Source organism: Pleurodeles waltl, chromosome 7, assembly GCF_031143425.1.
Source record: "Pleurodeles waltl isolate 20211129_DDA chromosome 7, aPleWal1.hap1.20221129, whole genome shotgun sequence".
NCBI classification, from domain to species: Eukaryota; Metazoa; Chordata; class Amphibia; order Caudata; family Salamandridae; genus Pleurodeles; species Pleurodeles waltl.
In genome coordinates this window covers 54,938,108-54,963,869 of record NC_090446.1, presented here as the reverse complement: position 1 = coordinate 54,963,869, position 25,762 = coordinate 54,938,108, and the positions used below count along the sequence as shown (strand labels likewise).

General features: G+C 43.4%; 1 protein-coding gene across 2 annotated transcripts in view; it reads right to left on the bottom strand.

Annotated features, from left to right (window-relative positions):
- Positions 1 to 590: 590 nt before the first annotated feature.
- Positions 591 to 25,762, bottom strand: part of LOC138303615 (C-type lectin domain family 2 member D-like) — a 44,501-nt gene continuing 19,329 nt past the window's right edge. For both annotated transcript variants that reach the window (XM_069242904.1, XM_069242905.1), the window contains exon 5: positions 591 to 1,364. In XM_069242904.1, coding sequence (XP_069099005.1) covers positions 1,208 to 1,364 — 157 coding nt within the window. In that variant the 3' untranslated portion in view covers positions 591 to 1,207. The remainder of the gene's footprint in view (positions 1,365 to 25,762) is intronic.

Here is a 25,762-nt window from a genome sequence, read left to right as displayed (position 1 = left end):
CGATCTAAGCAATTTAGGTGATTTAAACTGTAAAAATACTGAAACAAGCATTCAAACACATGAACAAATAATGGAATACTCAATTCAATTCACAAATATAAAATTAAATCCTAATTTTGATTTGATTGTACTGGGAAGTTTGGGGCTTTTCTAACCTTAATTGAGACCACCAATTGCCCCTACTATATTCTAGGTAACGCACTTGCACAGCACCAATAAATCAATCAGGACTAAGGGTACCAACCTAAAATGTAACCTCCAGTTTCGAATTCCTTCACACTTACAGAGTGTTTTAAAATTTTGCAGTTTATATTTTGCCTCCTTATTTATCTGAACTTCAGTAAACTTTATTATTTAATTTTGAAGCAGTTGTGGGACTAGCATGAGAGTTCTTGGGGGGGGGGTTCAGACCACAGGTTTGGAATCACTGCCCTTGCTAGGTTAAACAATCTTTTAAGCTGTATGCAAATTTTGTATTTTAACATACTTGAATTTTCAAAATGTCAGGGCACAATCCCATTATTGTTTACAAAACTTGTGTTGAAAAAGGTTTTTGGTAAAAACCTCGAATAATTAAAACAGAAACAAAATTAAACAGAAAATATATATATATATCTTTATTGAAACATTTGAATGTTGGTAGCTCCATTGAAGACGATGAAGTGCCTTAGGGCTTATAATAGCTGGCAGAAGCCGTATGCTCCAACACACCAGTGTTTGTCTTTATGTTTCTCCCTCCTTAATTTAGATCATTCTACCCTCAGTGGGTTGAATGATCTACTAGCCTGATAGCCTTACAGCCCCTCTGCCTCAGGCTATACCGGTCGACAACCAACCTCTCCTAGGCCATATATCTTTGGTTCAGGCCCTTTAACAACTGCTATAGCCCTCAGTAGTGGACTATAAGGGTACTTCATGGGCTTATATAGTTGAGAAACTGTAACCTCTGAAATTCATCCTTACCAATTCCTGGGATTTCCTGTGAAAGTGATGGAAAGCGCACAGTTTTGATACATTGAGTGACTCTATAATTGAAAATATATAACATGTAAACATGGGAAGCAGCACACTTATTTCGACTTTCTTGAGTCTCATCAGTACAGTGCAACTTGTGAGAAATCCACCCATTCTCCAAAGGAAGCTTCTGGGATGGAGAGAGTCACAAATAACTGCAGATAAGTGTGTGCTGTACATTCTCTCAATTACACTAAAGAAAGGGCTGTAAGATTAAGGATCTTTTGTTGCGCTTTCGTCCATATGCGGACACTTGGGTGCAGATCCACTTGCGTTTGCCGTAACATTCTGCACTCTTAACTCTCCCATGATTCAGGTAGGCGCATTCCGAGTAGTCTTCCACCACAAACCTACAATATAAAGAAAACAATCTGGATTTTCTGCAACTTTCCATTTGGTACATATGCAATGCTGCTTGAAGGCTTAGACACCAATACATATTTGATATACAATATAATACAGAAAAAACAATATACAAGCGCAAGGAATGGGAGCCTGGCAGGACAGGCACTGGTCAGTGATGGAGAGAACTGGATGTACTGCTGGGTAATATAAGTATCGTGATTTTCAAGGGAACCAGGTCTCAGCCTAGTGAGCCTCCAGTCCCTCTTATGTAACACTGTGCAGCAGAGGGCAAGAACTACACGGCTACTTAATGAAGCAAGCGTTGGCAAAGCCAATAGGTCTCGCCTACGGGAGCTGTTGTCTTTGGTAATGATTTCTAGCCAGGTTGTAATGCAGAGTGGCTGCCATGCAGCATGGCTAAAAATAATTTTATAAAGTGGTATGACATGGATAGGACAGATGGGGAAGCAAGCCAAGAACGGAGGTGGAAGAGGCTGTGGCCACTGAGTGACAACGGAGTCTGGGTGTAAGGGAATGATGCAGCAAATGGACAACAGAACACAGGCAGATGGATGGGAGGGAAAGTGAAAGAAGGGCAGGCAGGACGGGCTGGGGAAGCAAACTGACAACATGTGGAACGGGAGGAGCTAGGGAAGCCAGCTGTCAATGGAGGAAAGGCATGGCTGGGGCAGCAAGATGACAAAGGAGGGCGGACCTGGAAAGCCAGGTCACAAAGAAGGGTGGGCGGAAGGGATGGGAAAGCAAACAGACAAGAGGATCATTAGGAACCAAGAATTTCAACTGAGAAGGGGCAAGAAAGAGGAACTTGGGTGAGATCTTAAAAAATATATAAAATTTTAACCATGGCAACTTGTGAACCCAGATAAGTGAAAACTAAATGAAAAAAAACGGGTGTCAGGTTTAAAATCATGCTGTTAAGTAGGCAACAAGCATCATTAGGTTCAAAACTTTTAGATTAAAACGCAAATCCCTGACTCGGGACAGTCTTAGCTTCAATTTTGCCACTCACCTGTCACAAAGTGATGAGGATGAGAACGGATTATGGGGCCCATTAGGAGTGTGGCAGATAGAAACACCTGTCAGTCAAACTTCAGATGGAGTGGTGCCGCCCTGCTGGTGACCTCACCGTTGGCCCCATTGCGACTTTCTGACTGGGCTGACTGGAAGAAACCAAGGTTTCCGACCGTCAGCCCAGTGGGACAGGTGCGGCAGCATTGTCACCGGCTCATAACTGAGATGGAAGTAATGCTGCCACATGCAGGGGGGCACCAGCACCCTTAAAAAGCCCCCCTGAGGTCCCTGCACCTGTTCTCTGACAGCCTTTTTACGGCATGGCAGAGAACAGGATTGTAATCAGCAGGGCAGTGCTGCGTTCAGCATTGCCCTGGCTGATTACAACCTGCACTGCCGTCAGCCCGTCTGGATCCCCGAGATCCTGGTGGGGACGTGGTAGGTTTGGTGGGGGGGGTGGGGGGGGGGGGGGGTTGGGGGGGGGGTTCTGCCTGCCAACCTCATAATGTGGCGGTCGGACCACCACAGCCACGGTGGTCGGTCCCTAGTATAAGCCCCTATGTTACATTTCTACGTGTATGGAAAACTGCTTCATAGCAGTCAGACGTGGAACCTTTCCATACGTGTACCAAACCTCAGAATTGGGATTCAATCTGCAAAGGATTTATGTCAATATGGATCTCTGGTAATCCCCCCAATCAGGGATTTAAATGGGCCGGGTCCGGCTGGTGCTAAGCAACCACAGTTCTAAAAAGTAGGTGCTGAGACGGGTCCATATCAGGCTCTACAATTTGACCTCACCCTCATAGTGAAAAAAAAATCTTAACTCTGTAGCAGTATCACCCTTCAGTGCCTTTGATGTAACTTCAAAGAGACTTGGTATAGTTCTTTCACATTCTCATTTCAGTACGGATACATTTTGAATGCTATATACAATAATGCCTTTATTGCTTTTTTATCTTATGCAACCAACAACTGTTGACAAAGCTAGCTAAGATTCCAATGTTGAGTTTTTTATGTTATTGATCACATTTGTTTATTGATGAGATGTTTTGTGACCAAACCCCTTCTCGTTATCCAATTCCAAAGACCCATATGACCTCTTGAAGGTAATGGTTGTTCACCTTAACGTGTCCCCTTATAAAATAAACTATCAAAGTAAATATAAGGTTTAAAGGATGCGCCCAAAGATTTTGGTATCAGTTTTAGGATGGTTTTGTCTTCTAGGAGGGTTTTAGTCTTCTCCTGGTAGGGGTTAGCTTTTGCCATCTGGAAATTTTGAAATTTGGTTTTGCCAATGCTTGTTTGGAGATATTCTCAGCGTTCCTAGAGCGATTTTGGGATTGGATTAGGGTTTGCGCTTGCACAGTTTAAGCAAATTGCAGGTGAATTGTGATATTTGTGAGAATTGCAGAGTTGGTATACTCCAATGTAGTTTGTTAGGGAGTGGGCGTATTCCAAAGGGTGAGTGTAGAGAGGTCGTCGAACTTCAATTGTGTGTGGTGCTTTGTGGTCAAAAATTCCCCATGTGGTTGTTGATATACAGTCCTTCCGTGGTCTAAGACTCCAGAGTATTGGTACAAGTATGTGGTATACTTGGTTGTTGTTGTAAATTGTCTGTTTTAGTGGGTCAATTGGGCATGGTTGACAAAATTCCTAGAGTGTGTGTTAAAAGGAGTGTTAGTTTGACCAATATTGGTGATTCCTGGGTGAACAAGGAGGATCTAGTATTAGTCAAGGGTAAATTTTGCTGGTCGAATTTTACGTGAGTCAGAGAAAGCTGAAGAATAGGTAGTCGTTAGAGCTAAATGCAGCAATCAAAAATTCTGTGAGACTTCTGAAGTGATTGTGTTCCCTACCTATAGCAAGCAGACAAATTGGTGTGCTGATTTTTTCATTAGTGCTCGCAATACTTTGCATTAGTTTTGTGAGATTTTGAGTTACGGGAGGATAAGCTGCAAGACTTTGACAGCCTCTATGTGAGAGTGTGATGTCACATAGGTCCGCGCTGGGATAGGTCGGTTGGTGAAAGGGAACCACGAGCAGGGTGGTGATAAACCGTAAAGGGCAATTGGTCGAGAGAAGCAAGCAAAAAGGACTTTGGGATTGAATTACTTCCCGTTTTAAATGTAAGTCATAGTTCAGACTCAGATTTGAGTAAAAATGAACTTTTTCAAAGCGTTAAAGAGTGCACTTAGGAGAGATGAGTATATTCCAGCTAGAGTAGGAGAAATTTGCCCGCCTGAAAGTACTCCAGCATATATCATTATTGAAGAGAGAGGTACCGGGCGTGTATTTGGTTTAAACACTGGTGCAAAATTACAGAGAAGGTAGGGAGTTCAGCATTTCCTGTCCATGGAACTTTTAACATACTCATTTTAGAGAATTTGAGAAAAGTGCTGTATGGTTTAAAACCTCCTCCGAGACCAGCACAATTTGAAGCTTTAGCCATTTGGGAATTAGTGGACAGACAACAAGAAAAATTAAAATTTGACAGTAGAATGAGAAAGGCAGAGACAACATTAGCAGAAGATAGATGGGACATTGAGTTAAATTTTGGAGAACTGAGACTTTACAGGGAATTAAAATGTTTCCTACAATTATACAAGAGAAAGAGAGCAGTGTCAAACAAAAGACTAAAAAGAAAAATAAAGACTCTTCTGAAGATGAGTCGAAGTCAGCTGAAGCTAGAAAATGATTGACTTATGATGAAGAATCAGATGATGAGAAATTCATACTACAATTATTGAGAAGTCGTCCTCCACCATATGCAGCACAAGAGCCAATTCCAAGTACTAGTGCCAGTCCAAGTGCCCCAATACCAGTACCAGTTGCAATTACACAGAGGTACAGGTCGCAACTAATGTTCCTGCTGTCACAGTTACACAAACACCCATGATTCAGACAGTAGAACAGCCTGGGATTTATCCTACTATTCCTGTTGTGTTTTCCTCACCGAGTGTTACAGTACCTGTGGTACAACCACAAGTCTATCAGAAACCAGTGATGGTCTAAATGGAGTCTACACCTAGCCTGGTGTCTCCAGTACAGGTTCAGAATATTCAGGGGTACACACCTGTTATGCGTTCACAGTCAAATTCTTCACTGTTAACCGGTCAGAATTCAGGAGTAATTTACTCGAAAAATCAAAATGTTCTGACAAGTCCAGACGCTTAAACAGTACCGGTTACTATTAGTCCTGTTGTTCTGTTGATTGTCCAGGGAAATAATGAGAAGTGTGCGCAGAATATTTTCAATTCGAATGCAGAAATGGAGAGATTAAATGTTCATACTGGAGTTATGTCTCCAAATAACCTGACTCTTGACAAGACAGGTCCGCTGATTGATTTCAGTTATTCCAGGTCTTCACAGACTTCAGAAACATCAAGATTCACACCACAGGACATGTCCAGTGTGAATATTAATAATGTTTCATTACAAGGTTTGCCTACTCAGCAGTTAGCGGATTGGTTAGAAAAGATGAGTTGAATGAAGACAAATACAAATACTGAGAGGGGGAATTCTTTGAACCTGGCAATGCTTAAATTAGAAATAAATGAGGGAGCAATTGATGTACAAAGAATTGACTTGTATAATGAAGATGAGTCATTCTTTACATGTAAAATAATTACACACAGAGCAGGATTGATTCCCCAGAAATTAGCAGACCTTGCAAAGAAGTTAAAAAAAGAAATATTGAGAAAACCAAGCAGCTCAGAAGCTACAGATTAGAATTTGATTAAAAAGATTGTGAGAACATGAGAATACCAGGAATGAAAATTCACATTAGGGAATTAATTCAAAGTGTCCAATTATGGGGAGCATTAGATAAATGGGAAAGCAAATGGGTGAAGAAAAGAGATCACAACAAAAAGGAGCCTGTGACTATGAATACAAATTTGAATGCAAATGTGCAACAGACTGATGGAAGTTTCCAATGAGGGAAATTCCTGGAGGGATTTTGTACATGTCCCTTGCAGCAGAAGTAATATGCTATCATTTACAAATGATTACCAGAGATTGAAAGAGAAACCAGTGGAATGGTACCAGCAAACAGATAGGTTTGTGAAGCTTGCAAAATGCCTGTGGGAGGACTTAAATACATTGTTAGAAATAGTGGTTCAGGCTGATTAATGGATTGAATGCAAAAGAAGTGTAGACTAGTCAATGAGAGAGCCTCCACGAGATCCAGTCACAAGTGCACTGTCTCCTAAAGTAATGAAAATCAATTACAAAAGTGATTGAGTTCCTGGAAGCAAACATTTCCCCTAAAAGTATTCATTGGCAGAGAATTGATAGACCAGCACAGGAAGTGAAATAATCAATACATGCATACTATGAGATTGCTTCAGGCATTTAAACATTGCTGTGGGACTGAAGCAATTGAGCCGAAAGACACGATTCATTTCGTGCTCAGATTTGTCAAAGGTTTGAGACCTGAAATTGGACAGATGATTAAGAGTAATTTGATTTGCTGGCAAGCAAAATCGGTTGATGAGGTGCTACAGTTTGCGAAATATTGTAGTGACGAGATTGAAATGAAGCAGAAGAAATTGAAGGAAAAGGCAATGGTGATGCAGAGTAAAAGTGACACAATAAGGGATGCAGGGAACTTTTCCTCAGCAACAGGGAATCTTTCCACAGCAGCAGGGAACCATGTTGTTGCAGAATCAGGCAAGTGGTAGAGGTTGTAGTAATCCCGTTGATTCGAATAGGATGTCATAATCCAGGTGATATGCAGGCAATGAACAGGATGTTACCTTGTCACAATTGCTAGAATTTCAGGCATTGGAAGCAGGAATGTCCGATGATGGTGCAGGAAGGCATGGTTACGCAGATGAATGAAAACAATATTTTCCCCAAATTCAAAAGGTCTGAGAATGAAGGGTCCTAATCTAAATGTCCAAAATATTCAGATGCAGATTCCTCAACATATGCAAAGTCCTCAACCAATGCAACAAATGGAGGATCAGAAAGGTCCTTATGGAAATGGTAAAGTAACGTGTCATAATGTCTCATTTCTAGTCGGTACAGGAGCTACACACTCCACAATAAGAACAGCAGATGTCCCAAACGTACCACTTTCTGGGAAAACAGTCCTGATTGTAGGAATTGCAAATCAGCACCAGACAAAATCAATTACTGAACCAGTTCCTATTATAATTGGAAACTTTGAAGCACTACACAAATTCGTAATTTATGACTCGAGTCCAGTTTCCTTGCTAGGAAGAGATCTATTGTGCAAAACAAAATGTTTGATTAGCTTTACAAATGATGGAATTGCTATTCCGATGAATAGTGACGATGATGATGATTCAGGCATATAAACTGAACGTGATTCAGTTAATGAAGAATATCCTCTGGTTAGTTTCTACCCTACATTCACAATACAAGACCTGCCAACTGATTTACAGGGCACAGCTAATTTGAAAGTTTGTGACTTATCAGGAAAAGATACTGGTCTGATCAAAGGAGTAGAACCAGTCAAAGTCACAATAAAGGCCAATGTAGATTTTCCACAGACACAGCAATATCACATGGCACCAGACACAATTGAAGGAGTCACTCCTGTAATTGCAGATTTTGTGAAGCAGGGAGTTTTAAAAGAAGTGCTGAGCAGCCCATGCAATTCGCCTATTATGGATTTGTGAAAACCAAGTGGGAAATTCAGAATTGTCCAGGATTTGATGAAAATTAAGGACAGTGGCGAAATGTTGTCCACTGGTACCAAATCCAGCAGTGATTTTGTTTCAGATCCCATGTGATGCAGAATGGTTCACGGTGGTGGATCTTTCACAGAAATTTTTCACTATGTTTCTTCACGAGGATAGTCAATATCTTTTCTGTTTTAAATTTCGTAACAAAGTCTACAGTTGGTGCAAAATTCCACGAGGTTTTTCAGAATCACCATCAATCTTTAACCAGGTGCTGAAAAAGAACTTGGAATCATTGGTAATGCCTTTCCAAACAGCATTAGTTCAGTACATTGATGATCTTGTGGTTGCTTCAAAGACAAGGGAAGCATGCAGGCAAGATACGATTGCTTTGTTGAGTCATTTGGGAGAGAATGAACATAAAGTGTCCCCACCGAATTACAGAGTTCTGTAATTCGGTGGGGACACTTTATGTTCATTCTCTCCCAAATGACTCAACAAAGCAATCGTATCTTGCCTGAAAGAAAGAAGTGAAATATTTGGGACACCAAATAGAGAAAGGTGCGAGAAAAGCTTCCAGAGCGAGAGTTACAGCTATTTTGCAAATGAATCCTCCAGTCACACAAAGATGTCAGGATGTTTCTGGGAACGATGACTTATTGTTGCCAGTGGATTCCAAATTTTTCAGTAATTTCAAAGCCATTGCAGAGACTGCCCCACCAGGACGTTACAGAACCTGTCCCTTTTGATGAAGCTTGCATGAAACCTTTTACTGAGTTGAGAGAAAGTTTGTGCAGACCACCAGCTTTGGGAATGCCTAACTACAAGAAACCATTTATGTTGTTCTGTGATTAGTGATTTCTGTGCTCTTTCGGTCTTGACACAGGTACAAGGTGGTGTTAATTTCCCTGTAGCATATTTTCCTGCTACTTTGGAGCCAGTCACACAACTTTACCTGGCTGGTTGCGAGCTGTGTCAGAGGTTGGTTTATCACTAGCTCAATGTGAAGCTATTGTGATGGGATATCCTTTAACTGTTTAAGTCCCTCACTCTGTTGAAGTTTTGTTGACCCGTACAAAAACGCAATATCTGACAAATGCGAGATTGACATGTTATGAAACTCTACTTTTGGGTTACCCTGAAAAGATGTACAGTGCTTAACCCAGCAACCTTATTCCCAATTGACAATATCGAAATTGAAAAACTGAAAGAAGTTGAACATGATTGTCTAGAGGTTTCTGAATTGTGAACGATACCCAGACGTGATATTCAAGATACTGCGTTAGAGGAAAATAACCAGATTATTTTTGTTGATGGTTCCGGTTTAAAAGATAACACAGGAACACTGAAAGCTGGATATGCTGTGTGCACAATTACTGGTATACTCAAAGCTTTATGGCTTCAAAGAGTATTTTCTGCACAAGTTGCTGAATTAGTTGCCCTCACTTGAGCCTGCTGTTTTAGTGTACAGCTTAAAGTCACAATGTTTACAGATAGTCAGTACACATTTGGAATTGTCCATGACTTTGGCCAGCTGTGGTCACAGAGAGGTTTCATGACCTCTTCTGGTTCACCAATCGGAAATGGTGATAGAATTCATGATTTGTTACAAGCCCTACAATTACCCGAGAAGATTGCTGTGGTTAAATGCAGGCACATCAGAGATTCAATTATTTTGTTTCAAGAGGAAATGCTTATGCAGACCAAGTCGCAAGACATTGTGCATTGAATTGTATCACAATTACTGAAGAATGTCAGAAACTTGAAATTGATTAAACAAAGGCAAATTACTTGTTATCTACTGTTGATAAATGGGACGAGATCAAATATCTGCAAGAGAATGCATCTGATGAAGAGAAGAAACTGGGAGAAATCTAAATGTGTTCAAAGAGATGTAGATGATCTTTGGGTCTCAAATGAAGGACAGGTATTGCCAAACTGTCTACTGACACAAATGGCGAGACATTAACATGGTCAAGCACCCATTGGCAGGGATGCAATGATTCGGACATTTAAACAGTTCTGGGTTAATCCAAAATTTAGGCAGGTTGCCGAAGCAATTTGTCACAGGTGTATTACATGGCAACAAAATAATGTGGGAAAAAGAACAGTTGTCAATTTGAGTCACATTGGAAGAGCAAGAGGGCCGTTCAGCAGAATGCAAATGGATTTCATTGAGATGCCTGTGTGTGGGGGTTTGAGATATGTGCTGGTGATTGTTTGTATTTTCAGTCACTGGATTGAAGCTTACCCTACACGTAGAAATGATAGTCTCACAGTAGCAAAGCTCCTACTTAGAGAGTTGATAACACGGTTTGGAATCACAGCCTCTGCAGAATCAGATAGAGGAAGTCACTTCAATAACAAAAGTAATAAAATTACTATGTTCAGCATTAAAAATTGAGCAGAAGATGCACTGCAGCTATCGACCGGAAGCATCTGGATTGGGAGAGCAAATGAATGGTACTTTGAAAGTACAACTGGCAAAAATGTGTGCATCTACGAATTTGCAATGGCCAGATGCCTTGCCTTTGGTTTTGATGAGCATGAGAAACACACCTGATAGAAATACAGGACTTTCTCCCCATGAAATCCTTATGGGCAGAGCAATGAGATTACCGGCTGTTACTGCAAATGCTCTTGTGAATATGACCGATGTATGGTGCTGGATTACTGCAAGAATCTAGCTGACGTGGTTCGCTCCATTGCTCATCAGGTGGAAGCGACAAGTGTGCCACCATCCCAAGAGCAGTGCCGCAGTCTGCAGGCTGGCGGTTGAGTGATGATCAAGAAGCACGTAAGAAAAATGTTTCTGGAACCTAGGTGGAAGGGTCCCCACCAAGTGGTGCTCGTCGCGCCGACTGCTGTGAAGTGCACTGGGATCCCGAACTGGATTCATGCCAGCCACATGGGGAAAGAGCCCTATCCGCTGGAAGAAAATTAAGAGGAGTTGTTGACAGTACCGACAACTAATATGCAGTCTCAAGAAGAAAGACTGTAGAGGCAGAAGCAGAAGCTGAGACAGTGCAAACTGTTGAAGATCCAGGAACACCTCGGAGAGATGAGATAGAGTTTCCTGAGGGTGCTCATGCATCAGCAAATGAAACAGGAGAGTTAAGTCTAAGGAGAACTCTCCCAGAAGCAGATGAGTGGGAAGATCATTTAAAACTAGTTCTGTTTCCGGAATTGGCAGCTGATGAAGGAGTTGAGTTGGATAAAAGTCATGCAGATTTGACGTGTGGTGCAGGAACATCAAGTCAATGTGAAAATCCTGCCGAAGCAAGTAGAGAAGAAAGTCCCATTTTGCAAAAGAGGCTGTAAAAAAATAAACTCTGAAGGGAGAGAAATGCCCTAAATTTCAGGCAAAAGGAAAGGTTCAATTTGTACTGCAGACAATAACTGAAGAGCCAGACACCACAATATGGGCAATCACAGATGACGATCTGAGTGTATGACAAATAATTGCAAATCGGAGAACGAAAGGAAAACGAGTTGCAAGTCAGAGATACTGTGGTCCTGAATGGGCATACTGTAAGGCAAATGAGTGGCGACGTGAATCTTTGTCTTTTGATCGTGGTCTTCCAGATCAATATAATGGAACTTGAACTTTCTTTTGAAGTAAAGCTTGAGATTAAAGTACCAGCTGATCAAGAGGGACATTATGTTCTACAAGTGCAAATTAAAACTGATGTTTAAGAGACTGTGATTAACTGAAAGACTTTGAAATCTGATTTTTGACAAGGTGAACCTGATTTTGACAAGCTGCTAATGCGATTTTGACAACAAGTTCTGTAGAAGAGACTGAAAGCTGAAAATATATTGCAAATAAGATTTTTATTTTTGCTGCATAGTATAATAATTTTTCCTTTTTCTTATTACTTCTACTTTCTCATTCTTTACAGGATGGATAGCAATCATAAGAGAGTAAAACTTAATAGGTGTTGTAAGTGCATATGTATTGCTTTGGTAATTGTGTGTTAGTGTGTCTGTTCCTGATTATAAGTATGAGTGTTTATCACACACCCGATAATAGCTATATTAGTCCTTTAGATACTACTACACTTTCAAAGCTAGAAAAGTTTAACAGGGATGAAAAATACTTACACTTAGACAACACACAAGGAGATCTTTCCTTTAATGTTTCTATTGCATGCTGTGTGAATATGTTGAAACAATGAATGTAAGAGAGTGTTATGTTTGTACGCAAATTCCTTCATCAGTGCAAGAAGGAGTAAGTGATCACAGCTTACCGCTAACATATGGAATTAGTTGCAGTCTTTTACTAACAAGGCTTTATAACCAGGAATACATCCAATATTTTTACTCAAAATTGGGATGTTGTGTTTTCTTTTGTTCCGATTAACCGAGTAACATTGCCAAAGAAAGAAACATAGATATTGTGGGAGGTTTCTATGAGCCTACACTAACATTTGGCACAGCTTATGCACACAGGAATAACCTGACGAACGAGTTACTTACCTTCGGTAACGACTTTTCTGGTGGATACATTAGCTACCTGTGGATTCCTCACCTAATGAATACTCCCATGGCGCCAGCATTCGACGGAAATCTTCTTCCTAGCTTCTGCACGTCGACGAGGACGTCACATTTGCCCACGCGACGCCGTCTGACGTCACACAGGCAATAAGAGGTCCTCGCCGACGTGCCGATGTCAGTACCAACATTTTTTACGTGCCTGAGAACAATAACCCAATGCAATGAAAGATAAAGGCAATATCTCATGACATTGTAAACTACACATCATTGCAAGAAGATGGCTATAGATTTAATATAACCTTTTTTTTTTTAAACAATACAAATATACACTAAAGATATATATATATATATATATATATACATAAATAAATATATATATATACACAAATGTCCATTTATACATAATCTATTGCAATCTTAAAGACCAAGAGGAGCACACTCAAGGGTTACTTGGTGAGACCAAAAAGGCAACGGGGAGGCGGGTGGGACCGTGAGGAATCCACAGGTAGCTAATGTATCCACCAGAAAAGTCGTTACCGAAGGTAAGTAACTCGTTCTTCTGATGGATACAACTACCTGTGGATTCCTCACCTAATGAATAGAGTCCCAAAGCAGTACCGTGCCCGGTGGTGGGTGCCTGTATGGTCAAACCAAGAAATCCTGCAGCACTGACCGTGCAAAATGGCCGTCCCTTCTAACCTCAGAGTCCAAGCAGTAATGCTTCGCAAAAGTGTGAAGGGATGTCGACCACAGGAACACCCCTAGCCAAAGCCGAAGTGGCCGACTTAGCTCTGGTGGAATGAGCTCTAATACCATCAGGAGGATTCTTCTTTGCTAAAGAGTAACACATTTTAATGCAAAGAACAACCCACCTGGAGAGTGTTCTCTTGTGGACTGCCTTTCCTCTCCTCTTGTCCACGTATCCGATGAAAAGCTGATCATCCAGCCTGAAATCCTTCGTTCTGTCTTTGAAGAAGCTTAACGCCCTCTTTGGGTCCAAGCAATGTAGTCTCTCTTCTTCCTTTGAAGGATGAGGCGGAGGATAGAACGTGGACAGAGTAATTGTCTGGGCCAAATGGAAGGGTGAAACAACCTTCGGGAGGAAAGCAGCCTTGGTCCTCAACACCACCTTATCCCCATAAAAAGTCGTATAAGGGGGTTTTACAGATAAAGCCTGCAACTCACTCACTCTCCTTGCAGATGTTATGGCCACCAGGAAAACTGTTTTAATAACTAAGAACCTTAAGGGGCAAGAATGCATAGGCTCAAAAGGGGACCCCATAAGGAAAGTCAGGACCAAGGACAAATCCCATTGGGGCATAACAAAAGGTTTAGGAGGATATTTATTCATAAGGCCCTTCAAGAATCGAAGTACTATAGGATATTTAAATAACAATGGTTGGTCTGGAAGACAAATGAAGGCTGACAAGGCAGACAAGTAACCTTTAATAGTAGCCACTGCACAACCTTTCTGCGCTAAAGACAAAGCAAAAGATAAAACATCTGACAAATGAGCACGTAAGGGATCAATCTGTCTCTCTCCACACCATACCACAAATTTAGACCACCTATTAGCGTAGATAGTTTTAGTGGAGTGTCGCCTGGCCGCTAAGATAACATCCACTACATCAGGTAGGAGAGAGAAGGAACTCAGGTTGCCCCGTTCAATCTCCAGGCATGTAGGTGCAGACTCTGAAGGTTGGGGTGTAAAACCTACCCCTGCGACTGCGAGAGGAGGTCTGCCCTGAGAGGGAGACGGAGCGGAGGGCACAGTGAGAGTTGGAGAAGGTCAGAATACCACACCCTCCTTGGCCAATCCGGAGCTATTAAGATGACTTGGGCCCGGTCTTGCCAAATTTTCCTCAACACTTGAGGAATCAAGGGTATGGGGGGAAATGCGTAAAGCAATTGGTCGCACCAGGTTTTCTGAAACGCATCCCCCAAAGCCCCCTGCACCGGATACTGGAGGCTGCAGAATAACGGGCAGTGCAAGTTCTCCCAGGTGGCAAACAGATCTATCCGAGGAAACCCCCACATCTGGAAGATTAGACGGACTTGATCTGGATGGAGACGCCACTCGTGGTCGGCCGAGAAATGGCGACTGAGACTGTCCGCACGTACATTCAAGACTCCGGGCAGATGATTTGCTACCAAGCAAATCTGATGGTCCTTTGCCCAGGACCATAGCCGAAGATCTTCTCTGCTCTAGGTGAGATTTGGGCACGTTCACTGAAAAGCCCAGGTCGAACAACAACTGAGTTGTCGACTGCAGATGATGCAGCACAAGCTCCGGGGACTTGGCTTTGATCAACCAGTCGTCCAAGTAAGGGAATACTGCTATCCCCTTCCTTCTGAGCTCTGACGCAACCACCGACATCACCTTCGTGAAGACTCGAGGTGCTGAAGTAAGACCAAACGGGAGGACCGCAAACTGATAGTGCTGAGACCCCACCACAAAACGGAGATACTTCCTGTGCGACTTGAGAATCGGGATGTGAAAATAAGCATCCTGTAAGTCGACAGACACCATCCAATCTCCCTTGTTCCACGCCAAAAGCACCTGAGCTAGGGTCAGCATCTTGAACTTTTCCTGTTTGAGGAACCAATTCAAAATCCTCAGGTCCAGGATGGTCGCAATCGACCATCCTTCTTGGGAATCAGGAAGTACCTTGAGTAACAACCTTGACCCTTTTCCTGCTCTGGAACCAACTCCACCGCGCCCTTTGAAAGGAGGACTTGAACCTCCTGTTCTAACAACAGGAGGTGTTCTTTTGAACAATAAGATGGGCGGGGCGGGATGGGGGGCGGGAACTCCCGAAAAGGAAGGGTGTAGCCTTTTCCCACAATGCTGGTAACCCAGGTGTCTGATGTGATAATTTCCCACTTGTGAAGAAAATGCCGTAACCTTCCCCTTACAGGAGAGGAGTGAGTGGGAATTGGTGGAAGCCTAAGGCTGCTTCCCCTGCTGCACCCCTCCAGAGGACGAGGAAGAGGCAGAGTGCTGCTGAGAGGCTCCCCTGGTACGGAACCTACCCCTCCCTCTAATTGATCTAAAGGTGAGAGAGGAGGTAGGCTGTTGGAATCTCCCCCGAAAGGAAGAGGAGGATGAGCCACGTCCAAGTCCTCGAAACCTCCTAAAAAACCTGGAGGAGGCAGCAGAAGCGGCTTGCAGTCCTAATGACTTGGCGGTGGCCCTGCTCTCTTTAAACCTCTCCAAGGCCGAATCCGCTTTGGCACCAAAAAGTTTGTCCCCATCAAACGGGAGGTCCAACAGGGTCGACTGCACGTCCGAAGAGAACCCTGAGTTGCGAAGCCAAGCCTGTCTCCTTGCAACCACCGCCGTGCCCATCGCTCTAGCCACTGGGTCAGTTGTATCCAACCCAGATTCGATAACCTGGGTTACAGCAGCCTGAGCATCCGACACGATAGTCCTTGAGGAAGCTCTGTATGTGATGATGTGATCTTGTCCATAAGAGCATAGATGTACCTCCCCAAGATACATGTAGCGTTGGTGGACTTCAGCGCCATGCTACAAGAGGAAAATATTTTCTTCGACTGTGAGTCCAACTTTTTGGAGTCTCTGTCCCCCGGCACTGTCGGAAAAGATCCAGGCGCAGATCTAGCAGAACAGGAAGCCTGGACCACCAAGCTCTCCGGCGTAGGGTGTCTGGACAGAAAGCCAGGGTCAGATGGTGCAGCCCGATACCTCCTGGCCACAGCCCTATTAACAGCCGAGGAAGATACCGGCTTCTTCCAAACCTCCAATACCGGTTCAAGCAAAGCCTCGTTAAATGGTAAAAGAGGCTCTGCCGCAGTAGAGGCCAGATGTAGGACCTCAGTCACCAAATTCTGTTTCGCCTCAGCCACCGGCAAAGGCAGTTTGAGGAAATTAGCTGCCTTCCCAACTACAGCATGAAAAGTGGCTGCCTCCTCAGTATACTCCCCTGGAGATGACAAGTCCCAATCAGGGGAAGTATCAAGGCCACTCGCTGTATCCAGTCCATGAAGACCCTCGCCAGGATCCTCAATCTCTCCTTCCTCCAGGACTCGTTGGTACTCCTGTTCCTCCAAGAGACGGAGAGCACGTCTCCTAGAATGTAGCCTCTCTTCAATGCGCGGCGTCGACATGGCATCTGCCGAAGTCGAGGAACGACGCCGATCGCCGGATCCATCCGACGCCGTGTCAGGCGCCACAGGAAGCTTTGACGCCGATCCAGGAGCCGGATGAAGAGAGGTGCGTCTCGGAGCCTCAGATGGTCCTGACGGGGTCACAGGCCGAAACCCCGAAGTCGATGGGACAGAAACCTCCGGGGCCGAAACCTCTGGAGCCACCGGAGCCAACACCGGCGCCGAGCCCACATTCCCCAAGGGGAGAAAGGCCATGAAGGGTGCTGGCCGTAGCGGCGCCGGAGCACCCAAGCTGAAAGCCAACGGCCCCGAAGGACCAATCGGAGCACCGCCTGGAGCCATCTGCTGGAAGATGGTAAACATCGTATTTAAAAATGCGGTATTATCGGCTCCAGGGGCAGGGAAAGCCAGATACTGGGGTGCCTGGATCGAAGGCGACCCCGACGCCTGCCTCGACGTCTGCGACGCCGGAGAAAACACCTGAGGCTGTGTCACTTCAACCACTGAAGATGTCTGCCCAGGCGAAGTCGGCGAAGCCGGAGAAGGCAACGGCGTCGATGGATGTGGGGTGACTGTGGGACTGACCTCCCAAGTCTTCAGACGCCGAGCCGAAGGCGACCTCGATCGAGACCTCTCCTTGCTCGAATGGCGCCGTGAGTCCCTACGGCGCCGGGAGTCTCGAGGACGCCGATGAGTCTTCGGCGAGGAGGACTTCCTATGATGTTTCTTCTCCTTTCTCTTTGACTTCGCCATGAAAAGTTTGGCTTCACGCTCCTTTAGGGCTTTCGGATTCATGTGTTGACATGAATCACATGTTGCCACGTCGTGGTCGGAGCTTAAGCACCACAAGCAGTCCGAATGTGGGTCAGTAACGGACATCTTGTCCCCACACTCCCGACAGGGCTTGAACCAGACTTTCTCTGAGACATAGTAACCTCAGAGAAAAAACACGCAGCAGAAAAACACACTGTAACTTCGAAAGCAACAGTAGCTCCCTCGAAGATAACCGTTTCGAATGCACGGAAAAAAGGGAACTGACGTCGGCACGTCGGCGAGGAACTCTTATTGCCTGTATGACGTCAGACGGTGTCGTGTGGGCAAATGTGACGTCCTTGTCGACGTGCAGAAGCTAGGAAGAAGATTTCCGTCGAATGCTGGCGCCATGGGAGTATTCATTAGGTGAGGAATCCACAGGTAGTTGTATCCATCAGACATGCTTGCTTCCACCAGCAGAAAAGCGCGTCTTAGATCAAAAAGACAACAGGAGAAAAGCATTGAAGGAGACGATGGAGAAAGGGTTAGGGAAAGGGACATACAAGAATGATTACTCTTTTAGTGAAACTAAAACACAAGGGAAGCTTGCTCTAGATGCCACATACGTAGGAGAGCTGTGTGTGTATAAACCATGATCTAAGTCTGACACTAACTTTGTGGGAACTAGTTAATGCAGACGTATTTATTTTCAGGAATACGTGAGACTTTATGCTGAATAGCAAGAATCCCACGATTCCTGGAATTTATTACACCTGTGGAAAGAATGCTTATTATTGTCTCACAAGGGGATGGTATGGGACTTATTTGGGAGTTGTATTCCGGAAAATATACCAAGTTGACAAAAGAGATGACACAACAAATTGGAATGAATTGTTGAAACCAAGATCAAAAAGAGAAACATATACTAAAATAACTGGGCATATATTTGGGGCAATTATTCCTTCTGTATGAGTTGTTCTGAATGCTCTGAAAATTAGAAAGCTGTCTAATATTGTGGATAACATGTTAACTGATTATTCTGAAGCTGTATTATTTATGGATACTGAAATGGCTCCGGTACGTTTAATGGTTCTTCAGAAACGCCTTGTGTTAGACATCCTTTTAGCAAAGGAAGGTGGAGTCTGTCGAATTTTAAAATCAAGGCATTGCTTTACTTTCATACCAGATAATAGTAAAGGATTTAGAAATTTCATCAAGAACCTGACAAATTTGAATTCAGGCTTAAAAGATCTGAAAAAGCCAAGGGTTTGGGAAAATGTTGGCAAAGGTGTTGCAAAAGTGAAACATTGGCTGGGTAATCTTGGAAATGAGATTGTGGGATAAGTGCTCAAACCATTAATAATCATAATTGCTTGTGTCATCTGTACTATCGGACTTTACAAACTGTATAAACTGATTAAAAGAAAATGGATGAAAAATGACCAGGGGAGGGAGGAGATTAGGCTTGGGAAACTGAGAAGCAGACATTTTTGTGATCTGAGATAAACTGATAAATGGAAAAATAAAAAATAGATATATTAGGGAAACTAAATTTTTAACTAATGAGAATGAATACAAGTATTAATTAATTTAGTTTGTGATGACACATAGTCAGAGGAGGGATTGATAGAGCATAATTATTACAAATTAATTGAGTGCCTAATCAAAGAAATAATGTGCGTTTAAAAGCACTCAGACATATACTTTTGAAAACGTGGCCTTCTTTAGAGTGAATTATGAATGTAACTTGAAAGTAATAATAAATGACTAACGAGATAATTACACTTTGCTAATTAAGAACAACAAAGAAATAATGATTTTATGTAATAAAGATGTTTTGTTTAAGTTTTATGAAATGTTGTACATTGCATATTTTATTAACGTGTGTTTTTGAACAAGGCCTATGTCAAGCTAGCTAATTCACAAAATACAATGCTTAGAAATTGCTGATGTTTAAGGAAAATTACTGTCTTGTCCTTTCCTGAAGCATCCTGTTAACACCAGGGGAAATGTTGCAACACTGCAATAAAGTTTGTAGCTTCCTGGGAGACAAAGGGCTAGGTAGAGAACAATGGGGTTTTAATCTGCATTCATACTTTGCTACTGTTAACACCCTGCAATGGAACTGGTGAAAAGGAAGTTGAAAACAGATACAAGATGGAACATGCTTCAGTTTTAATTGGCTCTAACCATAACCACCCCACTTACTGACCAATGGCAATCTTCCTAGTTACTTTTTGGGACTTTAATTATGTGATGTTAGCTCAGTCTTGCTCAGAACTCTTTTTGCTGCGGTCGTTGTTAGACCTACTCTGATGGTGTTCAGGCCCTTTAATAAATGTCTTTAGTTTTCTGTCATTGACAGATCAGATGCATTAAGGCCAAACTTTACTGAACTGTATCCCTTATGTCACTGTCCTCTCAAGCGGACCATGAAGATGCTCAACTGATGAATAACTTTGCTGCCTGCTGAATCTATTAAGGAGAGGTATAAATGTGTACATTTGTGATTTATGCAGTTTTTTAATGTTTTTCTCTTCTAGAAACTAAACTGCTGATTTTTGTTAGCTCTTTAACAAGATGTTTTCCAAACTAATTTTTGTCTTTCTTTTTGCATGACGTCCAACATGCTTAATCTAATTAGGGCAATAGCTAGAATGTCACATACTGAATGTGACTGCTCCATGAACTGATTGTGAATAATTAGTCTGCAATAACTCAATGTATACTATCTCAATCATACACCTGCTATTGTTATCCTGCATGGTAATTCTCGAGTGTATAATAATGCATATTCATCCATGGAACAGCTAGAGACTATTATGGGGCTTATATCAAGGGAAGGCAGGAATTTAGCAGAAGTGCCAAAGAATTCCAGATCTTCTTTTTTTTCAGGGCTTTCTTACTGATTCCTAAACCTTCTAGAGACTGAAATATAATGCGGTAACCCTGTGTCCCTCAGAACCTGTGTACTAGATACTATGACCCTACGATGGGACCACTCTGCTAAAGGAAATATTGCATACTTTATCTATATAACTCAGACATAAATAAATGATCCCCAAACACACAACAGTCTACCGTTGTATATCACCAGTCATATAGTGAGGGTTACAAAAAAAGAATTTCAGCAAGACTATTTTAAGAGTGACATAAAGTTCTCACACTGTGCTTTTGCCTGTGGGCAAGGAATTTTGCTCCATGGATCTACATAGATTAACGTAGTAGGCAAGAGTTTTGGTGATTCACCCAAACAAACTGCAGATAGAAGATATGTACCACAGATATGTACCTTAAGCTCTCTTAAGAGAGATAGTATTTTGCTTTGCTAACTGTAATTTTGTATACACTTGCTATTGTATGACTGTACCTGAGGGTTCCCTTGAGAGAAGCTTACACTACTAAACGGGGATGAGAATAACTACATATCTGATTGTTTATTAACAAAAGTTATGATAAAGGCAGATGGCCTGTCATATTTGTGTGTGAAAAACGTATGTTGAAATCAATAGGCATTTTAGTGTGAATTAGGTTTACTCTGAATTAAACCCTACAGATTTTTTTGTTAAGTGGAATCTCAGACTACACCTACTGCAGATTTTGGAGTTTGTTACTCCCTCTGACAAACCATGATTATAGAAGGTTTGCGCCAACTGTAGTTTTGTTACCATTTGCAATTTTATGGCCGTACTCCTGATGGTTGCCTTGTGGGAAAGCATACACCCAGTACAGGAGGCCTGAGTTGGTTATAGTGACAAGTTAATGATAACAGCTATAGGCTTGACTGGTGTGCAGGGAAATGCTATGCCTGTTGCCACAGGGCTGGCCTGTTTATTATGAAAAGTGATACCCAAGGCAGTAGGCCAGGCCTGTTTATTGTGAAACGCATATGGTAATGCAAATCGGACTCTAACAGTGGACTGTTGCCACGTTATGTTACAGGCCCTAGGAAGGTATTTGATCACATGTAATCTCACAGATTGCCATTGTAGGTGAGGGCTGTGATGTTGGTCACTCCCTCTGACAAACCCTGGGAGCAGAATGGCACTGTGATGATTCCTGTTAGGCCCTAATGAGAGGGGCTGTATGTTGTTTTGCCAACAGTAACTTTGTAAATAGTCCTAATTGTATTAATGTATGCCAGATGGTTTCCAGCTCCTGCGCACTTCAGTAGGCCTGGGTTGTATATAGGATCAAGCCAGTGGTAAAGGTTACAGGCCCAGTAAGTTCAATGGGAAAAGTCAATTTGGATTCCTTAGGTGTGATATGTTTATAATTTCAAAAATTACCAAAGCAACTAGGCCTTTCTTAAGAAAAGCAAGTGTTAAAGCCAATAGGCATTAAGTGATGGATTGTTATTACACTGTGCAAAAGCATGTAGGAAGGTAGAGTGATACATGGAATCCCTCAGATTACTGTAATAGGCTCAGGATTTGGCGACCCACCTGAATAAACCATGTGGTAAACTATTTGCACAATTGTAATCCTTATTATGCACTATTGGTAGGGACTTTATATTGTTTCTGACAACAGTGTTTAGTACATATTCGTAATATTCTTACGGTATACCTGATGGCTGCCTTGTGAGAATGTTTATCACCAAACACAGTAGATCTGACTTGGTTATGGTGGCAAGTCAGTGATAAAGCTCATAGAGGGCTGATTGGTTATAATGAATAGTTATAGTAAAGGCAGCAGGCATACCATATTTGTGAAAAGCATATTTTATAGTCAATGGGCATTTATTGTTCTAATCTGTTTTGAGTTTACAGAGAGGAGTAATACAAACAGTAAGCCCCTGATTAACGTGTTGCTCGAGGGGTCAGTTGTGCCATGATAAGCCTTTGAGAAATAACGATTACAGTAAATAAACAATACCCGACAGGCTGCCTCCTCCCTATCACTCCCCCTCCCTTGTCAGCGCTCTAGTAATGTGCACCTGACATTCCCTACCCTGGTTGGCCACTAGTCCCTCCCGATGTGCCAGTGTCCGCTGCGTGGATATCATCGGTCGAGGCAATCAGATGCAACTGACGGAAGAATTTAGGGCACATCGTTTGCGAAACGCTGCGGAGAGCAGTATTATGTACGTGGCCAACAACTTCCGGTATGCTTCTGACTTAAGTGTTGACGTCACAGTTATCTTTTCCATACTCAGGATGCGCCGGAGTCTATGCAGCCAAACTGAGTGCGTAGATCCCTTGTCTGGGCTGCAGGACGGTGATCGTCTGGAGTGCCGCGCCAAGTACCAGACTGATGTGCTGACCTTGTCTGGATTTCAGAGGAAAGGCTAGAGGTTTGGGGAGCCCCAAAATATACGCTGGGTAGCGCAGGAGTTGCGTGCCGGGATAGGTGTCTATGTCCGACAGGGATACGTCCTAATATTGCATCAGTTCTGGACAAGCCAACGGTGGGTGTAGCAGTGTCCCAGGTGCACCACAACCCTTCAGCAGTCTTCACTGCGAGCGGGTTTGCCCCTGCAGAGCCTGAAGGGGGTGAGATACCAGTAAGTTGCTATCTTGGTGGCGGTTTCCACACACTCTGTGTTACAAGGCGCATGGTGAGCCCTGTGGTAAGTGTCCCCCAATTCTTTGTGTGTCAGGGGACGTCCCAGCTCCTGTTCCCACCTTTTCTGACCTGGGGTCTTCTCAGTGTGAGGTTGGAGCAGCAGGGCATATAATTCAGTGATGATACAATTATCCCCATCCTTGATGAGGAGTCATTTCTGAAAGGGGGTGAGTACTCTGTGCACGCCAGGGTGGGTATCCCACTGCTTGAACTGTAGATACCAGAGTCATTCCTTGTCAGGAACCCCGTAGTCAGTTTTCAAGTGGTCGAATAGGGTGGGCCAATCCACGTCGAAGAAGCGTTTGATGAACCCACGTCTTGCTTGATGACACTCAAAAAAACTGTGGGATGAAGGCCTGGAGCAAAGTCCGGTTTACCCAATATGGGTGTAAGCAGTGAGGAGTAGGGAGATCAGCCTATTCCAAATGGCCAGTCTATCGCAGACCACCAGCAAGGTTCTAATTACTGGGGAGGAGTAGAAGCCCCAGGCCCTATGCTTCCGCTGAATCTATGTAATTTTCCTGGGCTAGTAGTAGCAATCTGCACTCCGAGGTACATTATCGAGGAAGCCGCCCATGTTAAAGGGCATTGGGCAGCCAGCTGCTCCTGCAGCCAGGTGCGAGTGGCAAGTTGAAAGCCTGTGACTTCTGGAGGTTAATGGGCAAACTGGACACCTTCATGAATCGCTTCAATTCACCCAGGAATGCTGGCAGTGAGTGCAAGGGGTCTTCTAGTGCAACAAGATCATCCAAGTAGAGGTTGATGGTATGTACGTCCCCTCAAGCCGAAACCCTGTGATCATCTGTTTCTTTGTACCTTGGGGTCCATCTGTAGGGCAAATGTGGGGGGCGGGGGCAACAATGTGCAGCCTTGGAGGGTCCCTCTGCATCTGGAGCCCAGAGTCAGCCACTGACACAAACCGCCTTTCTAGGCTTGCTATAGCAGCTGAGCACCGAATTTCTGAATTTGGTTCCAAAACCAAATTAGTCTAGGGTGGACTCCAGATGGGGCCACTGCACTCAGCAACTATTGCCAGGAGCATCACCTCTCATGCGAGCACTTTAGTCACACTCATGTTTTTGTAGCAATCAGGTATGGAGACCTTCCAGCTGTGATAGATTGCTCTCATGAGCAAGAGAAGTATAATTTAAGAGTGGCCAACCTCAAGAACAAAACATTTCCAAGACAGACACTAAGGGCCAGATGTAGCAAAGGGTTTTTCCCATTCCGTGTCAATGGGAAAATGTGTTTGTACATATGGCCCTAAATCACATTTATGTAAGGAAATATATTATAAAGAGGGGAGCATGAGACTCCTACATTGCCAAACTGATTCTATACATCAGCTTGGAGAATGTCAGCACAAGTTCCTTTGGTTGTGAGCGGGACTGGGGAAATGAGGGCCCAACAGTCTCTCATGTTAGGAGAGAGGACCTCACCCAGGAGAATCAAGAACACTCACCTGCAGCACCAGCTAAAGCCTGACCTGACACCAGAGGACCCTATGAGATGGAGATTGCCTGGAGGGAGCAGTGTTGAGTGGGGATCCTGCAGAGTGGATCATGAAGCGGAGTGTGAGATTCTGGTCCAACAGGACTGCCACGCTATTCAGGCCACCTGCCTGTGTGTATTGTTCACGACTGCCGCAGATCAGGTGGGGGCTGCGGTACATCTCAAGGGTCGTCACCCTGGTGCAGCGCTGTGATCTGAAGAGGAACGCCACCATGAGTGCATGAAACTCAAACCCAGTGTGCAACGATGAGCTCAAAGCTACGAGTACCCCGGGTCTCCCGTCAGAGACAGACAGTAGTTACTATGACAATGGAAGAGCACTGTGGAGGTCTAGACCCAGCGTTGGGAACAACATGAATGCCGCTCATTGCTGGCACCAACCAAAGTCAACTTCAACCCAGGACTTCCGTCTTAACTCCAGTGGGAGAGGGTAAGACTGCAGCTCGAATCACAAAGCCTTTGTGGGGGAAATCTGCTCCGACTGGAGCACCGAAGGTGCAGGAACATGATTTTAAATAGCCACTGTGGGACTTCTAAAACTTGTAGTCACTAGAGGGGTCTAACCTGGAGAATAAACCCAGTCTGTAGTTAAAAGAGTGAGATACTGGTGTCCGCATGGACAGTGTTAGAATACAGATCTTCTGAAGAGTGTGTTATCTAGTGTGTACTGTATTTTGCTTCATACGTGTGCAATAATTCTATTTGTTATAAAAGCAAATATTTGGTTGCACATTCAATTGTTGAGGTTACTAAACGTATATTAAATTGTGAGCCTGTGTTCATGATAAGACACTAGCAACCGGGAAGAGAAGACATAGTATTGGGCGCTCACAATGAGTCCACATAGTGATAGACAGACATAGTAGATAAGGCATGGTGCTCCTGGCTGGAGGATCTTCCCTTGTCCTCTAAGGTTTCCAAGGAAACCATCCACAGATAAGTACAGAAGTCAAGGCACTCGTGAATCACAATATAGTTAGATATAGGAATGTATAGAGTCCATATTGTACCAATAGAGAATCACGTTGAGAAACTGGCAATCATGTGCAAATAGAACCTTCAATTTATTCCTGAAAGATAAGTTACATCACAGTAATAGAAAGCAATCCTTAAGGTCAACACACTGTGACCATAAGGGCTAACATGTAGTCAATAACAACCAACGCCAACACGTGTTTCGTCTTGAGAGAGAATAGAATCTCCAAAGACTTCATCAGGGCTGTGTTGAAATCTAGAATCTGTCAATTCTGTGAGCCTGG